The 17,839-nt window shown below is 43.7% G+C and overlaps 1 protein-coding gene across 4 annotated transcripts in view; it reads right to left on the bottom strand.

Annotated features, from left to right (window-relative positions):
- The window catches only part of LOC104105578 (U-box domain-containing protein 35), a 46,992-nt gene continuing 29,153 nt past the window's right edge, over window positions 1–17,839 (bottom strand). For all 4 annotated transcript variants that reach the window (XM_018773947.3, XM_070177317.1, XM_070177320.1 and 1 more), the window contains exons 6-7: window positions 12,107–12,208; window positions 1–462 (exon numbers count right to left, since the gene is read on the bottom strand). In XM_018773947.3, the coding sequence (XP_018629463.1) occupies window positions 136–462; window positions 12,107–12,208 (429 nt within the window). In that variant the 3' untranslated portion in view covers window positions 1–135. The remainder of the gene's footprint in view (window positions 463–12,106; window positions 12,209–17,839) is intronic.

Below are 17,839 nucleotides of genomic sequence, written 5' to 3'. Positions count from 1 at the left end.
GAAACACAAAAAAATATTACTTTCTTAATATTTAATAAAATTAAGCAAAAAATAGAGAAATTCAGGATAAGTTTCTTAGCCATCGATAACATGCTAAACATATCCCTCCCTTTTTCTTCTCTATTGACTCAAGGTTCATCTCAACTCAAAGAAATAAACGTAAAATATTATCAAAACCACAAGTATCCTAAGTAAGCTTTGATACTTCATGGCCTTTTGGGAGTGAACTAAGGACTTTAGTGCAGTCTTCTTGGCCTCAGATTTTTTTAGTGCTTTTCTTTCCGAACGCTTTCTTCTTTGTGCCTCTCTTTCAGCCTTTTTTTGAGCTGCTTTGGCCTCTTCCTTTGATGCCATTCTTAATGCTTTTTCCTTCGCAACACAGGCCAATGCCTCTTCCTTTTGACGCCTCGCTTCTACTAGTTTCTTCTCATCTTCCTTCCTCAAATTCTCAAGTTCCTTAACCTAAATACCATAAACTAGTTAACACATATACAACACATAATTATACAAAATTATTTGATGGTATGACTTTTGGACGCTATCAAACTGCCAAGTTCAGGGAGTGAAGACTATCAAAGTTCCAAGATCAGGAGATAATTAGGATCAAAAAGTATTTCAGGTATGCACCAAATTAAAAGTGTCAAGTCAGGGGTCCTGAGGTATTATGCCAATGTACAAATGATGAATCAATAATAATAACAACAACAACATACCCAATGCGGTACCACAAGTGAAATTTGTGGAGGGTAATGTGTACGCAGACCTTATCCCTACCTTGTGAAGGTAGAGAGACTGTTTCCTATAGACCCTCGGCTCAAGAGGAATGTATGTTGAAAACCTAGCAATACTTTCACAAGTGGAGACAAAAGGTAGAAGCATATATTATACGGAACTTAAAACTAAAAATGTATGATTGTGGTACAAATATAAGTAAATGCGCACACTAAAGTACGACTAATTAAGGTTTAAATGACACTAATAATAAGAAAAAAGATTCGGTTCACGCACACAGTCAAAAGTATCATGTACAAAAGTAGTATTTTGTCATTTGCATGTCTTTCGATAATTTTGATCACTCTTTTCATTGCGCTACTGTTTCCTAAGTTGGTAGAGAAATTTTTGTCAAACAAAAAACTTCAGTAATTGACAAGGAATATAAGTAGGTTCATGTTAAGTGCTGAATAGACATTAAGGAGTGATTGTTTGAATTGAGTTGGAAGTGAGTTGGAAGGTATTGCATGAGTGTCTAATAATCTATTCAAAATTGTGCAATTAGAGAGAAAAACTAATGAAAGCAGATTATTGAATGTCATTATAAAGGATAATTCAAAACTAAAAACGTTTTTGCAGAATATTTTTGTGTTTGCCGAGATTGGTTAGCTGTGGAAGCCGAATTCATTAGCTAGTATATTATATAGTAAGTCAAAAGATAAACAGGTTCAAATTTCAAGCGAGTAGATTTGAGAAGGCCAGATTATTCCCCTTCTAGGCCCACGTTCAAATTTCGGAGTAAGCAGATTCTCTTGTAAAAAGGTAATGGAGGTTTGTAGCTCTTCTCTAATCAAGATAAATACCATTATCCCTCTAATCTATACTTTCTATTTCTTTCCTGCGACTGTGACGACCCGGTCGGCCGTCTGGAGAGTTATAGCCCCGATCCCCTATTTAACTACTTTTCCCGTATCTTTTTCTGCTATTGTGACTTGCCGGGAGGTTTCGTTTTGGATTTTGGAGTGTTTTGGGACACTTAGTCCCTAAATGGAGGGTTAAGCCTTAGGATTGGCACCGTAGTCGGAATTGTATGAAGATGACTCCGGAATGGAGTTCCATCGATTCCGTTAGCTCCGTTGGATAATTTTGGGCTTAGTAGCGTATCCAGATTGTGTTTTGGAAGTCTGTAGCTCATTTAGGCTTGAAATGGCGAAAGTCGAATTTTTGGAGTTTTGGACCGATAGTGAAATTTTTGATATCGGGGTCGGATTCTGATTCCGGAAGTTGGAGTAGGTCCATAATATTGAATATGACTTGTGTACAAAATTTAGGGTCAATCGGACGAGTTTTGGCTGGTTTCGGCGTCGGTTGTCGAATTTTGAAGTTTCAAGTTCTTTAAGTTTGAATTGGAGGGTGATTCTTGATTTTTGCATTGTTTGATGTGGTTTGAGGGCTCGACTAAGTTCGTATGGTGTTTTAGGATTGGTTAGTATGTTTGGTTGAGGTCCTGGAGGCCTCGGGTGTGTTTCGGATGCTTAACGGATGCATTTTGGACTTAGGGAAGTTGCTGAGTTTTTGCTGGTTCTAGTGTTTTGCACCTCCAGAGGGGAGACCGCAGGTGCGGGCTCACACGTGCGGGGGAACAGGCGTAGATACGGAATTCGGAGGCTTGACCAGGGGTCGCAGGTGCAAGGAATTTCCGCATCTGCGATGCCAGCAGATGCGCCCAAGTATTCACAGACGCGGAGGAAGATCGCAGAAGCGGACAATGTTCCGCAGGCGCGCATGCGCATGTTTGGCCCCCACTGCCGCAGATGCGGACCCAGCCCTCTTAAGTGATTTTCACACTTACGAGGGATTTTTCGCAGATGCGGCATCGTAGGTGTGACCCATGGCCCGCAGGTGTGAAGATCACTGGGCAGAAAAGGGGCAGAATTGAGGGTTGAGGTTCATATTCACAAATTTGATTTTTGAGCTCGAGAGAAGGCGATTTCTTGAGGAATTTTCAGAGAAAGCTTTGGGGTAACGATTCCTAACTTATTTTTGGTTGTATTTTATTAATCTATGGTCGTTTTCTCCATTTAATTAAGGAATTTGAGTGAGAAAGTTGGGAGAATGGGGAAAAAATTCCCCAAACGAATTTCTGAGTTTTGAGTGGGATTTAGAAATCAGATTTGGATAATTTTGGTACAAGTGATCTTGTGAGAGAATGGCTATTCTTCATTGGTAACCTTTACCCGATTCCGAGACGTGGGCCCGGGGAGTCTTTTTTTGGGCATTTTTCTAATTTCTTACCTTAGCTTTGGTTTTGTTAGCTAGATTAGTTTCTTGTAGCTATATTTATGTTATGTAATTGGTTTTGTCTAGATTTGAACCATTCGGAGTCGGATATTCGTGGAAAGATCATTGTGACGGATTAATTTGTGCTTGGTTCGAGGTAAGTGGCTTGCCTAACCTTGTGTGGGGGAACTCCCCTTAGGATTTTGTATTGTTTGATATGTGAGCGCCGTGTACGTGAGGTGACGAGTACGTACACAAGCTATTTATTGTAAAACTCCATTTTTCATTAAGTCATAACTTGTTTTTCTCCTTATTTGAAACACACTAGCATATGTAACTATCTTGTTTAGACTAGAATAGCATGCCTACTTGTTTAACTGCCTATTTGAACTCTGTGCAACATGTTTTAGTGAAATTACTTGCTTTCCTTGACTTGAACTTAGTCTAAACTGTAGGATTTCTTGCTGTAATTGTTATTTTGGTTAGTTGCGCTGCATATTTACTTTGGGACTACGGAACGGTATTTCGAGAGATCCCCCCTTTACTGCATATTTACTTTAGGACTACGGAACGGTATTCCGGGAGATCCCCGTATTTTGCATATTTATTTTGGGACTACAGAACGGTATTCCGGGAGATCCCCCTACACATTTACGTTTGAGACTACGAGACGGTATCTCGGGAGATCCCCTGTTATTATCACTGTGTTCTGAGCTGTTGTCTTTCATTGATTCTATTCCTGTTAGATTTTTGTATTTGTTTTACTACGATATTTTATTCTGTCTTATTTCATTATATTTATACCAGTAGGGCCCTGACCTGATCTCGTCATTACTCAACCGAGGTTAGGCTTGGCACTTACTGGGTATCGTTGTGGTGTACTCACGCCCTTTCCTGCACATATTTTTGTGTGCAGATCCAGGTTCATTGATGTTTGGCATATTTCGATCTGTGTTGATGTTACTTTGCCCATGCTTTAACCACTTTTTGATGTTATTTAATCTTTAAAACACCCAACATGGTGTAATTATTGGTTTGATGACTAATTAAGTTATGTGTGACGATTTAAGGTGTTCGGAGTGCAAAATATGAAGAAAAGGTGGTTTAGCTAGAGGAAGAAGGGTTGGATGCGTCGCATCCAACCTAGGAAAACATCATCATGCATGCAACCTTAGCAGTGAAGTTGGGCCATCGCGTCTGCCATCGCATGCGAAACTGGGAAGTAGAAGTGAAGCTGGATGCGTCGCGTCCACCATCGCATGCAAGCTGAGAAATAGAGGACAAGGTGGATGCGTCGCATCCACCTTCGCAGGCAAAAAATTGAAATGGAGGACAAGGTGGATGCGTCGCATCCACCTTAGCATCAACCCCTGAAGCCGATTTGGACTAGGAATAGGAGAGCTTTGGCCCACGACTTTTGTACGCAATATATAAGCTAAAAACGCCTCTTTGAGGTTATCTAACATATTGGGAAGAGGAAAAAAGCCAGGAAAAAGCTGTGAAGGCCGGAATTCATCAAGTTTCATCTTTCTCCCACCAAACTTAGTAATTTTTATGTTTCTTTATATGATTTGTTGTTTGGCTACCATGACTATGTGGAGCTAAACTTCACGTTCTAGGGTTGTGGTTCTTTCATGACTATTGTTATTCGGATATTGATTTTGACTTCTTGATTTATCATATTAGTTTATTTATTCAATCTTGCGCTTAATTATTTAATTGCTTGATCACCAATTGAATATTATCTACGAATCTAGAATTGAACTCGAAAGTGGGAATTCTATATTGCATATAGGATTGAGTAGGGCAAGTTCTTGAACTCGGGCATCGGGGAACGGATTCGTAGTTAGGATAGACATATACCTAATTGCCTTGCTTGGTTGATTTACAGGAATTATAAATGCGTTCTTGTTGATTCTAACTCCATAGACATATAGGCGTTAGGTTAGCTTGAATAGGCGAGTAAGAACTCGACAGATTCTTATGAGCATTAACCCTGTCAACCAATAAGCTAGATAAATTAGTCGGTCAATTCAATTGAAGAATACAATAGGATTGTTAGATAGCCCATAACCCTAGATCGTTTTCATTACATTGATATCATAAAAGTCTGCTCTTTCTCTGTTCAAAGTTTATTATTTATATTATTCTTATTTAATTAGTTAGAATAAAATATTTTTAGATTTAATTCTTGTTTAGATAATTAAGATAGGCTAATTTAGTTAATAGTTAATCATAAGTCCTCGTGGGTTCGACATCCGACTTTGAGTCACTTTATTACTTGACGACCGCGTATACTTGCGTGAGTGTGTTTGGTCGCAACATTCATCTTACCAGCCTCATCATTAATTGCAGTCGCTGTTGCTTATTAGAGACTTCAAGGTACATCTTTTTGCAGATCCTCGAAGTCCCCCTCTATCCCCCTATGTTCATTTTTCCTTCTTTCTGTAGAAATGATGTATAGAACGGTTAAGATTTCTTAGTAGCTTGTGACTTACGGTATTCTGGATTTTGGGAAATTGTTTTGTACATTTTCAGAGGTGATAATTGTATATGCCGAGTGGTATTTAGTTGCTTATAAGATATTTGTTACTGTTAGTAGTTAATGTTCATGCTTTAGTTTCACTTCCACAAAAGTGCTAGGCTTACTTAATCTTAGAGACTAGGTGCCGTCACGACAGTTCACGGAGGGTGAAATTGGGTTGTGACAAGTTGGTATCAGAGCTCTAGGTTCATAGGAGTCGTGAGTCACAAGCCGGTTTATTAGAGTCTCGCGGATCGATATGGAGATGTCTGTACTTATCTTCGGGGGGCTGTGGAACTGTTAGGAACAAACAAACTTCTTTGATTCCTTGTCGTGCGAGTTATTGGCATCAAATTCTAAAAATTCTCTATTCTATTCTTTCTCGCAGATGGTGAGGACCCGTACCGGAGGATCTGATGACCAGGCACCCCCGCCCCCTGCTAGAGCAGCCAGAGGCCGGGGCCGGGGTAGAGTACGGCCACGCGGTGCACCCAGAGCACCCGCGCGAGCTGCAATAGAGGAGCCCCCAGCAGTTCCAGCTGGAGGCCAGGCACCAGAGGTTCCTATTGCTGGACCACTCCAGGAGACTCTAGCCCAGTTCATGAGCATGTTCAGCACCTTAGCTCATGCTGGATTGATTCCGTTAGCTCCCACCACATCTCAGGCCAGGGGAGGGGCACAGACTCCCGCAGCCCACACTTTTGAGTAGAGGGTCCAGGTTAATCAGGCCCTAGAGTTCATTCCTATGCCGCCGGTAGCCCCAGTTCAGCATGACACTAGGACAGCCGCTTTTGAGGCAGAGCAGCTCAGACTTGAGAGGTACTAGAAGTACCACCCACCTACATTTAATGGATTGGCTACAGATGATGCTTAGGGTTTTCTGGAGAAGTGTCATCGTATTATCCGTACTATAGGCGTAGCAGAGACAAGTGGGGTTTCTTTTACCACTTTTCAGCTTAGAGGAGCAGCCTATCAGTAGTGGCGTGCTTATGAGTTGAGTAGTCCGGTTGAGGTAGCTTCACTCACATGGACTTAGTTCTCGGACATGTTTATGAGTGAGTATGTCCTACAGAGCCTCAGGGACTCATGGCGCGTGAAGTTTGAGTAGCTGCGCCAGGGTGCTATGACTGTGTCATAGTATGCAGTCCACTTTAGTGATTTGGCCCGACATGCACCGGCCTTGGTTGCCACAGTTCGAGAGAGGGTTCGACGATTTATTGAGGGACTTCACCCCAGTATTAGGATTAGTATGGTCAGGGAGCTGGAGATGGATATTCCTTACCAGCAGGTTGTGAGTATTGCTAGGAGATTGGAGGGCATGCCTGCCCGAGACCGAGAGGAGAGAGAGGCCAAAAGGTCTCGAGAGACTAGTTCTTATTCTGGAGCTCGTGCCCCAATAGCCTGCCATGGTAGGGGTTATGTGGGTCGCCCCATTCATTCAGCTCTTCCAGCTGCCAGTGGTGTTCCAGCCCCTTCTAGGCCCCAGGAGCCTTATTATGCACCGCCAATATCTAGTGTGCCTCCTGCTCGGGGTACTTTTAGCGGCCAGTCCAGCAGACCTGGCCCGAGTCAGTCACAACAACCATGCCCTCTGAGGGGTTGTTTGAGTGTGGAGACACCCGCCATATGGTGAGGGATTACCCCAGACTTAGGAGGGTTGCACCTCCATAGACTTCTCAGCCACCACATGCTCCACCGGGTCCTCAAGCCATGATTCCAGCACCAGCTACCGCCCCACCTACTCATCCAGCTCGAGGTGAAGGTCGGGGAGGTCGAGGTCGCCCTAGAGGGGGAGGCTAGGCCAGGTATTATGCTCTTCCGGCTCGTACAGAGGCAGTTGCTTCCAACTCTGTCATTACATGTATTGTTCCAGTCTGTCACAAAGATGCGTCGGTATTATTTGACCTAGGATCTACGTATTCATATGTGTCCTCTTATTTTGCCCCATATTTGGGCGTATCCCGGGATTCTTTGAGTTTTCCTGTTTTATGTGTCTACTCCTGTGGGAGATTCTCTTGTTGTGAACCGCGTGTATCGGTCATGTTTGATTGCTCTTAGTGGTTTTGAGACCAGAGCTGACTTATTGTTACTCAGCATGGTATATTTTGATGTTATCTTGGGCATGGACTGGTTGTCGCCCCATTATGCTATTCTTGATTGTCACGCTAAGATCGTGACACTGGCTATGCCAGACTTACCGCGATTAGAGTGGAAAGGTACCTTAGAGTATACTCCCAGCCGAGTTATTTCATTTCTTAAATCTCAACGAATGGTTGAGAAGGGGTGTGATGCATATCTAGCTTATATGAGAGATGTCAGTATTGATACCCCTACAGTTGAGTCAGTTCCAGTAGTGAGGGACTATCCAGATGTGTTCCCAACTGATCTTCCGGGCATGCCGCCCGATAGAGATATTGATTTCGGCATTGATTTGTTGTCGGGCACCCAGCCCATCTCTATTCCTCCATATCGTATGGCTCCTCCTGAGTTGAAGGCGCAGTTGCAGGAGTTGCTTGATAAGGGCTTCATTCGGCCCAGTGTGTCACCTTGGGGTGCTCCTGTCTTGTTTGTGAAGAAAAGGGATGGTTCTATGCGTATGTGTATTAATTATCGCTAGTTAAACAAAGTCACAGTGAAGAACAGGTATCCCTTGCCTCATATTGATGACCTATTTGATCAGCTACGTGGTGCCAAAGTATTTTCCAAGATTGACTTGTGTTCAGGTTATCATCAGTTGAATATTCGGGAGCCAGATATCCCAAAGAATACTTTCAGGACTCGGTATGGCCATTACGAGTTCCTTGTGATGTCATTTGGGCTGACCAATGCCCCAGCAGCCTTTATGCACTTGATGCACAGTGTGTTCCGGCCCTATATTGATTCTTTCATCATCATATTCATTGATGACATTTTAGTGTATTCCCGAACTCGGGAGGATCATGAGCAACACCTGAGGACAGTACTTCAGACTTTGAGAGAAAAGAAGTTGTATGCAAAGTTCTCAAAATATGAGTTCTGGTTAGATTCCGTGGCATTCTTGGGTCATATTGTGTCGAGTGAAGGGATCAATATGGATCCGAAGAAGGTGGAAGCAGTGCAGAGTTAGCCCAGACCGTCCTCAACTACAAAGATCCAGAGTTTTCTTGGGTTGGCGGGGTATTACCGTCGGTTTGTTGAGTGATTTGCTTCTATTGCAGCACCTATGATTAGGCTGACCCAGAAGGGTGCTTCGTTCAGGTAGACAAAGGAGTGTGAGGAGAGCTTTCAGAAGCTCAAGACAGCTTTGACTACAACCCCAATATTGGTATTGCCTTCAGGTTCGGGGTCTTGTACAATTTATTGTGATGCGTTGCGAGTTGTCCTCGGCGCGGTGTTGATGCAGGACCGTAGGGTGATTGCCTACGCATTTAGACAACTGAAGGTGCATGAAAAGAACTATCTTGTCCACGACCTTGAGCTAGCAGCTATTGTTCATGCCTTGAAGATTTGGAGGCATTATTTGTATGGTGTTCCTTGTGGGATTTACACTGATTACCGGAGTTTGCAGCATCGGTTCAAGTAGAAGGATCTTAATTTGCGTCAGAGGAGGTGGTTAGAGCTGCTTAAGGATTATGACGTTACTATTTTGTACCATCCCAAGAAGGCCAATATGGTGGTCGATGCTTTGAGTCGTCGGGCAGAGAGTTTAGGGAGTTTAGCATATCTACCAGTAGCAGAGAGGCCTATGGCATTGGATGTTCAGGCCTTAGCCAGCCGGTTGAGGAGGCGACTTGGGAGACCGAGCGGGATATGCGCAACCATTATCCTCATCTTTTCACAGCTTCAGGTATGTCTCTATACTCGTTTGAGGACGAACGATTATTTTAAGAGGGGGGAGGATGTGACGACCCGACTGGTCTTCTTGAGAGTTATAGCCCCGATCCCCTATTTAACTACTTCCCCCGTATCATTTTCTGCTATTGTGACTTGCCGGGAGGTTTCGTTTTGGTTTTTGGAGTGTTTTGGGACACTTAGTTCCTAAATAGAGGGTTAAGCCTTAGGATTGGCACTGTAGTCAGAACTGTATGAAGACGATTCCGGAATGGAGTTTCATCGATTCTGTTAGCTTCGTTGGGTGATTTTGGGCTTAGGAGCGTGTCCGGATTGTGTTCTAGAAGTCTGTAGCTCATTTAGGCTTGAAATGGCGAAAGTCGAATTTTTGGAGTTTTGGACCGGTAGTGGAATTTATGATATCGGGGTCGGATTTTGATTCTGAAAGTTGGAGTAGGTCCATAATATTGAATATGACTTGTGTGCAAAATTTGGGGTCAATCGTACATGGTTTGGTTGGTTTCGGCGTCGGTTGTCGAATTTTGAAGTTTCAAGTTCTTTAAGTTTGAATTGGAGGGTGATTCTTGATTTTTGCATTGTTTGATATGGTTTGATGGCTCAACTAAGTTCGTATGGTGTTTTAGGATTGGTTAGTATGTTTGGTTGAGGTCCCGGAGGCCTCGGGTGTATTTTGGATGCTTAACGGATGAATTTTGGACTTAGGGAAGTTGCTCAGTTTTTGCTGGTTCTAGTGTTTCGCACCTGCGGAGGGGAGACCGCAGGTGCGGGCTCGCACGTGCAGAGGAACAGGCACAAATGCAAAATTCGGAGGCTTGACTAGGGGTCACAGGTGCGAGGAATTCCCGCATCTGCGATGCCCGCAGATGCGCCCAAGGATTCGCAGGCGCGGAGGAAGATCGCAGAAGCAGACAGTGTTCCATAGGTGCGCACGCGTAGGTGCGGCCCCCACTACCGCAGATGCATACCCAGCCCTCTTAAGTGATTTCCGTACCTGCGAGGGATTTTTCGCAGATGCGGCATCGCAGGTGCGACACTTGGCCCGCAGGTGCGAAGATCGCTGGGCAGAAAAGGAGCAGAATCGAGGGTTGAGGTTCATATTCACAAATTTGATTTTTGAGCTCGGGAAAGGTGATTGCTTGTGGGACTTTCAGAAAAAGCTTTGGGGTAACGATTTCTAACTTGTTTTTGGTTGTATTTCATTAATCTATGATCATTTTCTCCAGTTAATTAAGGAATTTGAGTGAGAAAGTTGGAAAAATGGGGGAAAAATTTCCCAAACGAATTTGTGAGTTTTGAGTGAGATTTAGACATCAGATTTGGATAATTTTGGTACGAGTGATCTCGTGAGCGAATTGGTGTTCTTAATTGGTAACGTTTACCCGATTTCGAGGCGTGGGCCGGGGAGGCCTTTTTTGGGCGTTTTTCTAATTTCTTGCCTTAACTTTGATTTTGTTAGCTAGATTAGTTTCTTGTAGCTATATTTATGTTATGTAATTGGTTTTGGCTAGATTTGAACCATTCGGAGTCGGATATTCGTGGAAAGATCATTGTGACGGATTAATTTGTGCTTGGTTCGAGGTAAGTGGCTTGCCTAACCTTGTGTGGGGGAACTCCCCTTAGGATTTTGTATTGTTTGATATGTGAGCGCTGTGTACGTGAGGTGACGAGTACGTACACAAGCTATTTATTGTAAAACTCTATTTTTCATTAAGTCATAACTTATTTTTCTCCTTATTTGAAACACAGTAGCATATGTAACTATCCTGTTTAGACTAGAATAGCATGCTTACTTGTTTAACTGCCTATTTGAACTATGTGCAGCATGTTTTAGTGAAATTACCTACTTTCCTTGACTTGAACTTAGTCTAAACTATAGGATTTCTTGCTGTAATTTTTATTTCGGTTGGTTGCGCTGCATATTTACTTTGAAATTACGGAACGATATTCCGGGAGATCTCCCCTGTACTGCATATTTACTTTGGGTCTACGGAACGGTATTCATATTTATTTTAGGATTACGGAACGGTATTCCGGGAGATCCCCCTGCACATTTACGTTTGGGACTACGAGACGCTATCTCGGGAGATCCCATGTTGTTATCACTGTGTTCTGAGCTGTTATCTTTCATTGATTCTATTCCTATTAGATTTTCGTATTTATTTTACTGCGATATTTCATTCTGTCTTATTTCATTATATTTATACCAGTAGGGCCCTGAACTCATCTCGTCACTACTCGACCGAGGCTAGGCTTGGCACTTAATGGGTACCGTTGTGGTGTACTCACGCCCTTTCCTGCATATATTTTCGTGTGCAGATCCAGGTTCATCTTACCAGCCTCATCATTAGTTGCAGTCGCTGCTGCTTATTGGAGACTTCAAGGTACATCTGCTCGCGCCCGCAGATCCTCGGAGTCCCCCTCTTTCCCCCTATGTTCACTTTTCCTTTTTTCTGTAGAAATGATGTATAGAACGGTTAAGACTTCTTAGTAAATTGTGACTTACGGTATTTCGAATTTTGGGTAATTGTTTTGTACATTTTTAGAGGTGATAATTGTATATGCCGAGTTGCATTTAGTTACTTATTAGATATTTGTTACTGTTAGTAGTTAATGTTCATGTTTTAGTTTCACTTCCGCAAAAGTATTAGGCTTATCTAGTCGTAGAGATTAGGTGCCGTCAAGACAGTTCACGGAGGGAGAAATTGGGTCATGACATTTTCATCATAATTAATTGATTAAAAAGGCAATTTAATTCTTTACCTTTTGTTTCTCTCGTAGTGCTTCTTTGCAGGCTGCATGGTACATTTCCATAGTCTGAATTGTTTGTAACTCTAGTCTTCTCATCTTTTCTTCCATTTCTTTCTGACAAATTTAACATGTCAAATGTTAAAATTCAACTAGCAAATCAAACAATAATTAATCTGAAAACAGAATATCTTTATGATGTTATTGACTGTGTTCTTCAAAAGATATGTTTTGATATTTAATTGATTTAATTTAAGTTAAAAATAAATTATGTTTCGGTGAAAAACTCATATTATTTAAAGGGCCAACTCATTATTCAGGTGTTTGCCAGTTCACTCTACCCAATGTCACTAGATTTCACTAACATCATTTATGAAAGTAGGTTTGGAACTACTTACACGCACCACAATTGGTCCACCAAATAGTCTGTTACAATCCACAACCACAGGTATCAGGTGAATCACCAAATCAAGATTGGAGTAGATTTGCTCACACTTAGTGTTGTCATGTGTTACCACCATATTGGAGTTCCAAATTTGACTAGATATGCAATTTTCTCCCAATATGACTAAGGACAATGATGCCAGTTGGAATATTTTTAGCCTTTTTGCATCGCCTGCTTGCTAAAGCAAAAATGAAATAGCCGATCATAAATTCTATGACATTTTCAAGACCAAACTAATCAGCCAATCATTTTTTAGTTCATGAGGAAGAACCCAGGCTGTAAAACAAATATCCCTCTATTTTACTAAACACAATTCAAAATTTTATTGAACTAGCAAGAAAAACCTAGTCCACAACCCACAAACAACGCCTGGAAATGTATTAGGAGAACTAGAGTCCCTTTATCTATGCTAAATCGTCTGATTACAAATAGGAAAATGATGTGGTACTGAAGATTTGCTATACTCCTAGTCCAGTCCAACTATTTAACCCACAATTCTTAGGCACACCTGAGGGGACGCTCAAGTACGAATCGTTAAAGTAGTACTTCCGCTAAATACAATTTTTCTTGGCATATGTACTTATGATCCGGAAAAAGTATTCCAATAATAGCATATTGAGTTATTTGTTCGACATTTGATGCCCCAACTCCACCACTTAATGCTAGTGTACATATGTCTCCACGAATGAAGGATGAGATTGCAACCACATCATTAATTAATTAAGGATCAAATCAACATTAGAGCAATGACATGATGCAATGACTTAGCAACATCAGCAATGTCATCAAACCCACGGTGCAAAACAAGAACTATTTTGCTAGGGAGCAGAATGAATAGAATATTCGACTCAGTGTTAACCAACAACTAATTTCATAGTCCTATCAAGGCCCATGTGTTATGTCATGGGCGGCTTTCCGGCCATGCCCCATGACCCCTTGGACGTGCCCCGTGGCGTCCTGGCAAACCTCTATCATCACCCTCTACAATCTGAACTTGCCAGTAACCTGTCCTGAGGTCTATTTTGGTGAATACCGTCGCACCACCCAGCCTATCAAACAAGTCTGCCATTAGCGGAATAGGGTACTTGTTTTTCACGGTGATTTTGTTTAGAGCCCAGTAATCCACGCAGAGTCGTAAACTACCATCATGTTTCTTTTTGAATAGCACAGGGGACCCGTATGGGGACTTGGAGGGCACGATGATCCCTGTATCTAGCATTTTCGTCAATTGTCTCCGAAGCACGGTGAGTTCGGGTTGTGACATTCTGTATGGCGCCCGAGCAGGTGGCTTCGCACCCGGCACCAGCTCAATCTCATGGTCCACAGTTCTCCTAGGCGGAAGACGCTTTGGCATGTCTTGTGGCATGATGTCTTCAAATTCCAGAAGAAACTCCTTCACGGGTGCAGGAATAGGACCCGAGGAGCATTCTATATCTTCCATGCAGAGGCTAGACGTGGGTTCATGTCTTTTTACCCCCTTCTTCAACTGCAAGGCTGAGATATTCTCGGCGGCCATCTTCATGGGAATGCACGGAATAATGCAGGGCTTGGCTCCATTTTCTCCCATCATCAGTAGCAAGTCTGCATACGGTGCGGGCATGGTATTGGTCTGTCTCATGAATTCCAACCCCACTATCAATTCGAAGTCATCTATTATCACCACGCGCAGGTTGAACTTTCCTTCATAAGGGCCAAGTTTCACCGGTACTTCTTTGGCTATTCCACCCACTGGCTGAGGTGGTGAGTTGATAGCCTTGACACGACCTTTTCCCTTTCCTACAACTAGGCCAAGGCGCTCCACCTGAGTCGAGGCTAAGTAGTTGTGGGTAGCACCCGTGTCTATCATCGCCCAAATGGGCTTGCCATTTACCTTCATGTCAATGAACATTAAGGTCCTCTCTTGATGAGGAGGAGTCCTCTCGTTCGCCTTCTTTTTCCTTTTCTTGGCGATTGGACATGGGTCCTTCTTCTTACGGATACCAGCACTTGTTCCCGCTAGGGATTCAGAAATAGAGCCAACAATGGCATTGAATGCACTTACTGGTTTGGTTTGGTCCGCATCATCGGCATCGTCATCCGTCCTATCCTCAAAAGCTTGATGGGTGTTCATCTGTGCATGTGGGCATTCATTATTCCAATGTGGTCCGCCAAAATGACGGCATCCTGAGGGGGGTTTCCTTCCCCGATCATTATTGTTAGATGCAGCGCTAGTACTGCCTGAGGAAGGAGCCTTAGATTTGGTTGCACTCCGGTCTCCTCCACTTCTGCTAGCCTCCTTTGTATCCTCCTCGGACAGGCTGTTGAGGCCTGTCCTTCCGAGCTTCTACTTGATAATCCACAACGCACTCTGCTGCTTGGATTGCCTTAGGTAATGTGTCTACCCTTTGTCTTTGTCCCCCATGTCGCAGATGTTCAACAAGAGCGCAGAGAATTCCCGCACATAATCCCACACTGATTTGATCTGGCGGAGCTCCCGTAGCTTTCTCCTAGCATTGTACTCAACATTTTCGGGGAAGAACTGTAGGCATATGGCTGCCTTCAGTTCTGCCCATGTCTCGAGGGCATCTTCACCATCCTTGATGGCTTAATATTTCTCCCGCCGCCAGAGTTTGGCATCACCCTGAAGATATATGGCAGTAGTTGTTATCTTCTTAGCTTCTTCTAGGCCACCCATGGCATCGAAGTACTGTTCGATGTCGAAGATGAAGTTTTCCACTTCTTTGGCATTCCGAGCTCCACTGTATGGCTTTGGCTCATGAATTTTCAGTTTTTGGGCCACAGGGGCGAGGTTCACAATACCCCCGATTTGGTTTCCACCTCCTCGAAGCAGGCCTTGTAAAGCAGCATTGACAACGTTGAGCTGGCCTGTCAAGTTGTCTATAGTTTGTTGCATGGTAGTCACCTTGTCTGCCTCTTGTGCCCTATTGGCTAAATCCTCGGCGCGCTCCTGTTGAAGGACCTCAAATTTACCAAAAATTTCGGCTGCTCTGTGGCTGCTGTTTGCCGGTCTCCTTTAGAGTCGCAACTGATATTTTCTATGTCAACTTCGGCCTGGATCAGTCTGTGGTCTAGGTCGTCCAACCTTTGTACTAGGCTGGTCTTTAGGTTAGGCACCATTTCCACGATGGGCCGTAATGCATCAACCATTCCCTCAAGGGTCGCGATGCGATCCCCATAATTTACCATGATCAGAAATGGTGGTAATTGCAATGTAATCCCTCGTCCGATGTCGAGCCTAGGCTCTGATACCAACTGTTACGCGGCACCTTCCTGAAGTTCCTTGGAAGGGCGACATAAGGCTAAGCAACCGATGTCAGTGCGATTGTTGTCCGCCAACTGAGGTCCCCTCCGTACGCTAAACTAGATTGGCAGTGCTCTACGGGAAAACCAATGTCGTGATCAATTGAGAGAGAGAGCAGAAAAGAAAATTGAGAATGAAAGAAAGCTTGATTGCATTGAATGAAAGCTATTACAGAAAAATAACACGGTGTCGGGGGGAAAAGACACCAGTACAGAGAATTGTTTGCTTGCTTGAAAGTTTGATTGCTTGGACCCTTTAATAATGCTTAAAAAAAATAAACCAAAGTTACATGACTAGACCTATGAAAGCTGAAAAATCACACTTAAAGAAAATGCAGTAAAACTACTTTATATTTACAATGAAAAGGACTTAGCCTTTTACAAAGCAGAAACAAGTCCATTGGCTGCAACTTTGTCTTTAGCATCAAGGTCTGCGCGCGCGGCGCTGTTGGCATCTGCCTGTGGCTGGGCGCTGGCGATGGCTATCGGTGGAGCGACAGAGGCACATGCGCGCTTGTCACTTGGAGCTGTCGAGACCATGGGGCCGACCGTGACAATGGGCATTGTGTGACAAGATATGGGTCGTACGACTTCCTGGTTATGCCTTTTGTCTTAACTAATACGCCAGCCACATTTTGCACCTTGATGAACCAAGTCTTCCGAGAATACATTGATGAATTCGTCATGGTTTATTTGGATGATATTGTGGTATATAGCCAGACACTGGAAAAACACCTGGAGCACTTGCGGAAGGTCCTAGCCCGATTGCGGGAGCACGAATTATATGCGAAGCTATACAAGTGCTCCTTTGCTTAGAAACAAATTGACTTCCTCGGACATGTCATCGAGGAAGGGCGGATCAAGATGGGCCAGCAGAAGATTCAGGCCATCATAGAATGGCCGCCTCCTAAGGATATCCACACCTTGAGGTCGTTCCTTGGCCTATGCAACTTCTATCGGCGTTTTGTGAAAAGTTACTCCCTCATTGCGGTGCCGGTGACAGAACTTCTCAAGAAGGTCACGCCATGGGATTGGGGCCCCAAGCGAACAGAGGCCTTCAACGCATTGAAAATGGCTATGTCTAGTAGCCCAGTCTTGGCCCTCCCTGACTTGTCCAAGCCATTCGAAGTACAAACGGATGCCTCCGACTATGCACTTGGTGGAGTATTGCTACAATAAGGGCCTCCCGTAGCGTACGAGAGCCGGAAACTGAAGGATGCAGAGCGGCGCTATGCTGCCCATGAGAAAGAATTATTGGTTGTCGTTCATTGCTTACGCCTTTGGAGGCATTATCTACTGGGAGCCCCATTCGTGGTCAAGACAGACAACACAGCCGTTAGCCATTTCATGACCCAGCCAAAGCTGAATGGTCGACAAGCTAGGTGGCAGGAACTCCTAGCGGAATTTCACTTCAACCTAGAGTATCAAAGTGGGAAGACCAATCATGTTGCTGATGCACTCAGTCGGAGAGCTGATCTAACATCGGTGTGTGTACTCCCGCCCTAAGGGGAAGCGAAGTAACCACCACCATAAAAGACCAAATACAGGATCTACTCATCAAGGATCCTGCTGCACAGTATTTGGTTGATTTGGTAGGACAGGGAAAGACTCGCCAGTTCTACACCGAAGATGGTTTCCTAAAAGTGAAAGGGAACCGACTTTATGTTCCTAAAGGAGGAGATCTGCGAAGGGTTCTTCTGGCGGAATGCCACGATACTTTGTGGGCCGGTCATCTCGGTGAGGAACGTACCATGGCATTGCTTCGCCGTGCATATTATTGGCCTCAAATGGTCGATGATGTCGCTCAGTATGTGAAGACTTGTCTAGTATGCCAGAAGGATAAGTCAGACCGCTTGACGCAGGCAGGGCTCTTGGAACCACTAGCTATCCCAAAAAGACCTTGGGAAAGCGTTTCCCTGGACTTCATCACCGGATTGCCCAAGGTCGGAGATCTCACAACTATCTTGGTTGTGGTGGATCGGTTTTCCAAGTATGCTACCTTT

The sequence above is a fragment of the Nicotiana tomentosiformis genome, chromosome 6 (genome assembly GCF_000390325.3).
Source record: "Nicotiana tomentosiformis chromosome 6, ASM39032v3, whole genome shotgun sequence".
In the NCBI taxonomy this organism is placed as follows: Eukaryota; Viridiplantae; Streptophyta; class Magnoliopsida; order Solanales; family Solanaceae; genus Nicotiana; species Nicotiana tomentosiformis.
Note: the sequence above shows the minus strand (reverse complement) of the source record. Positions and strands in the feature narration are given on the sequence as shown.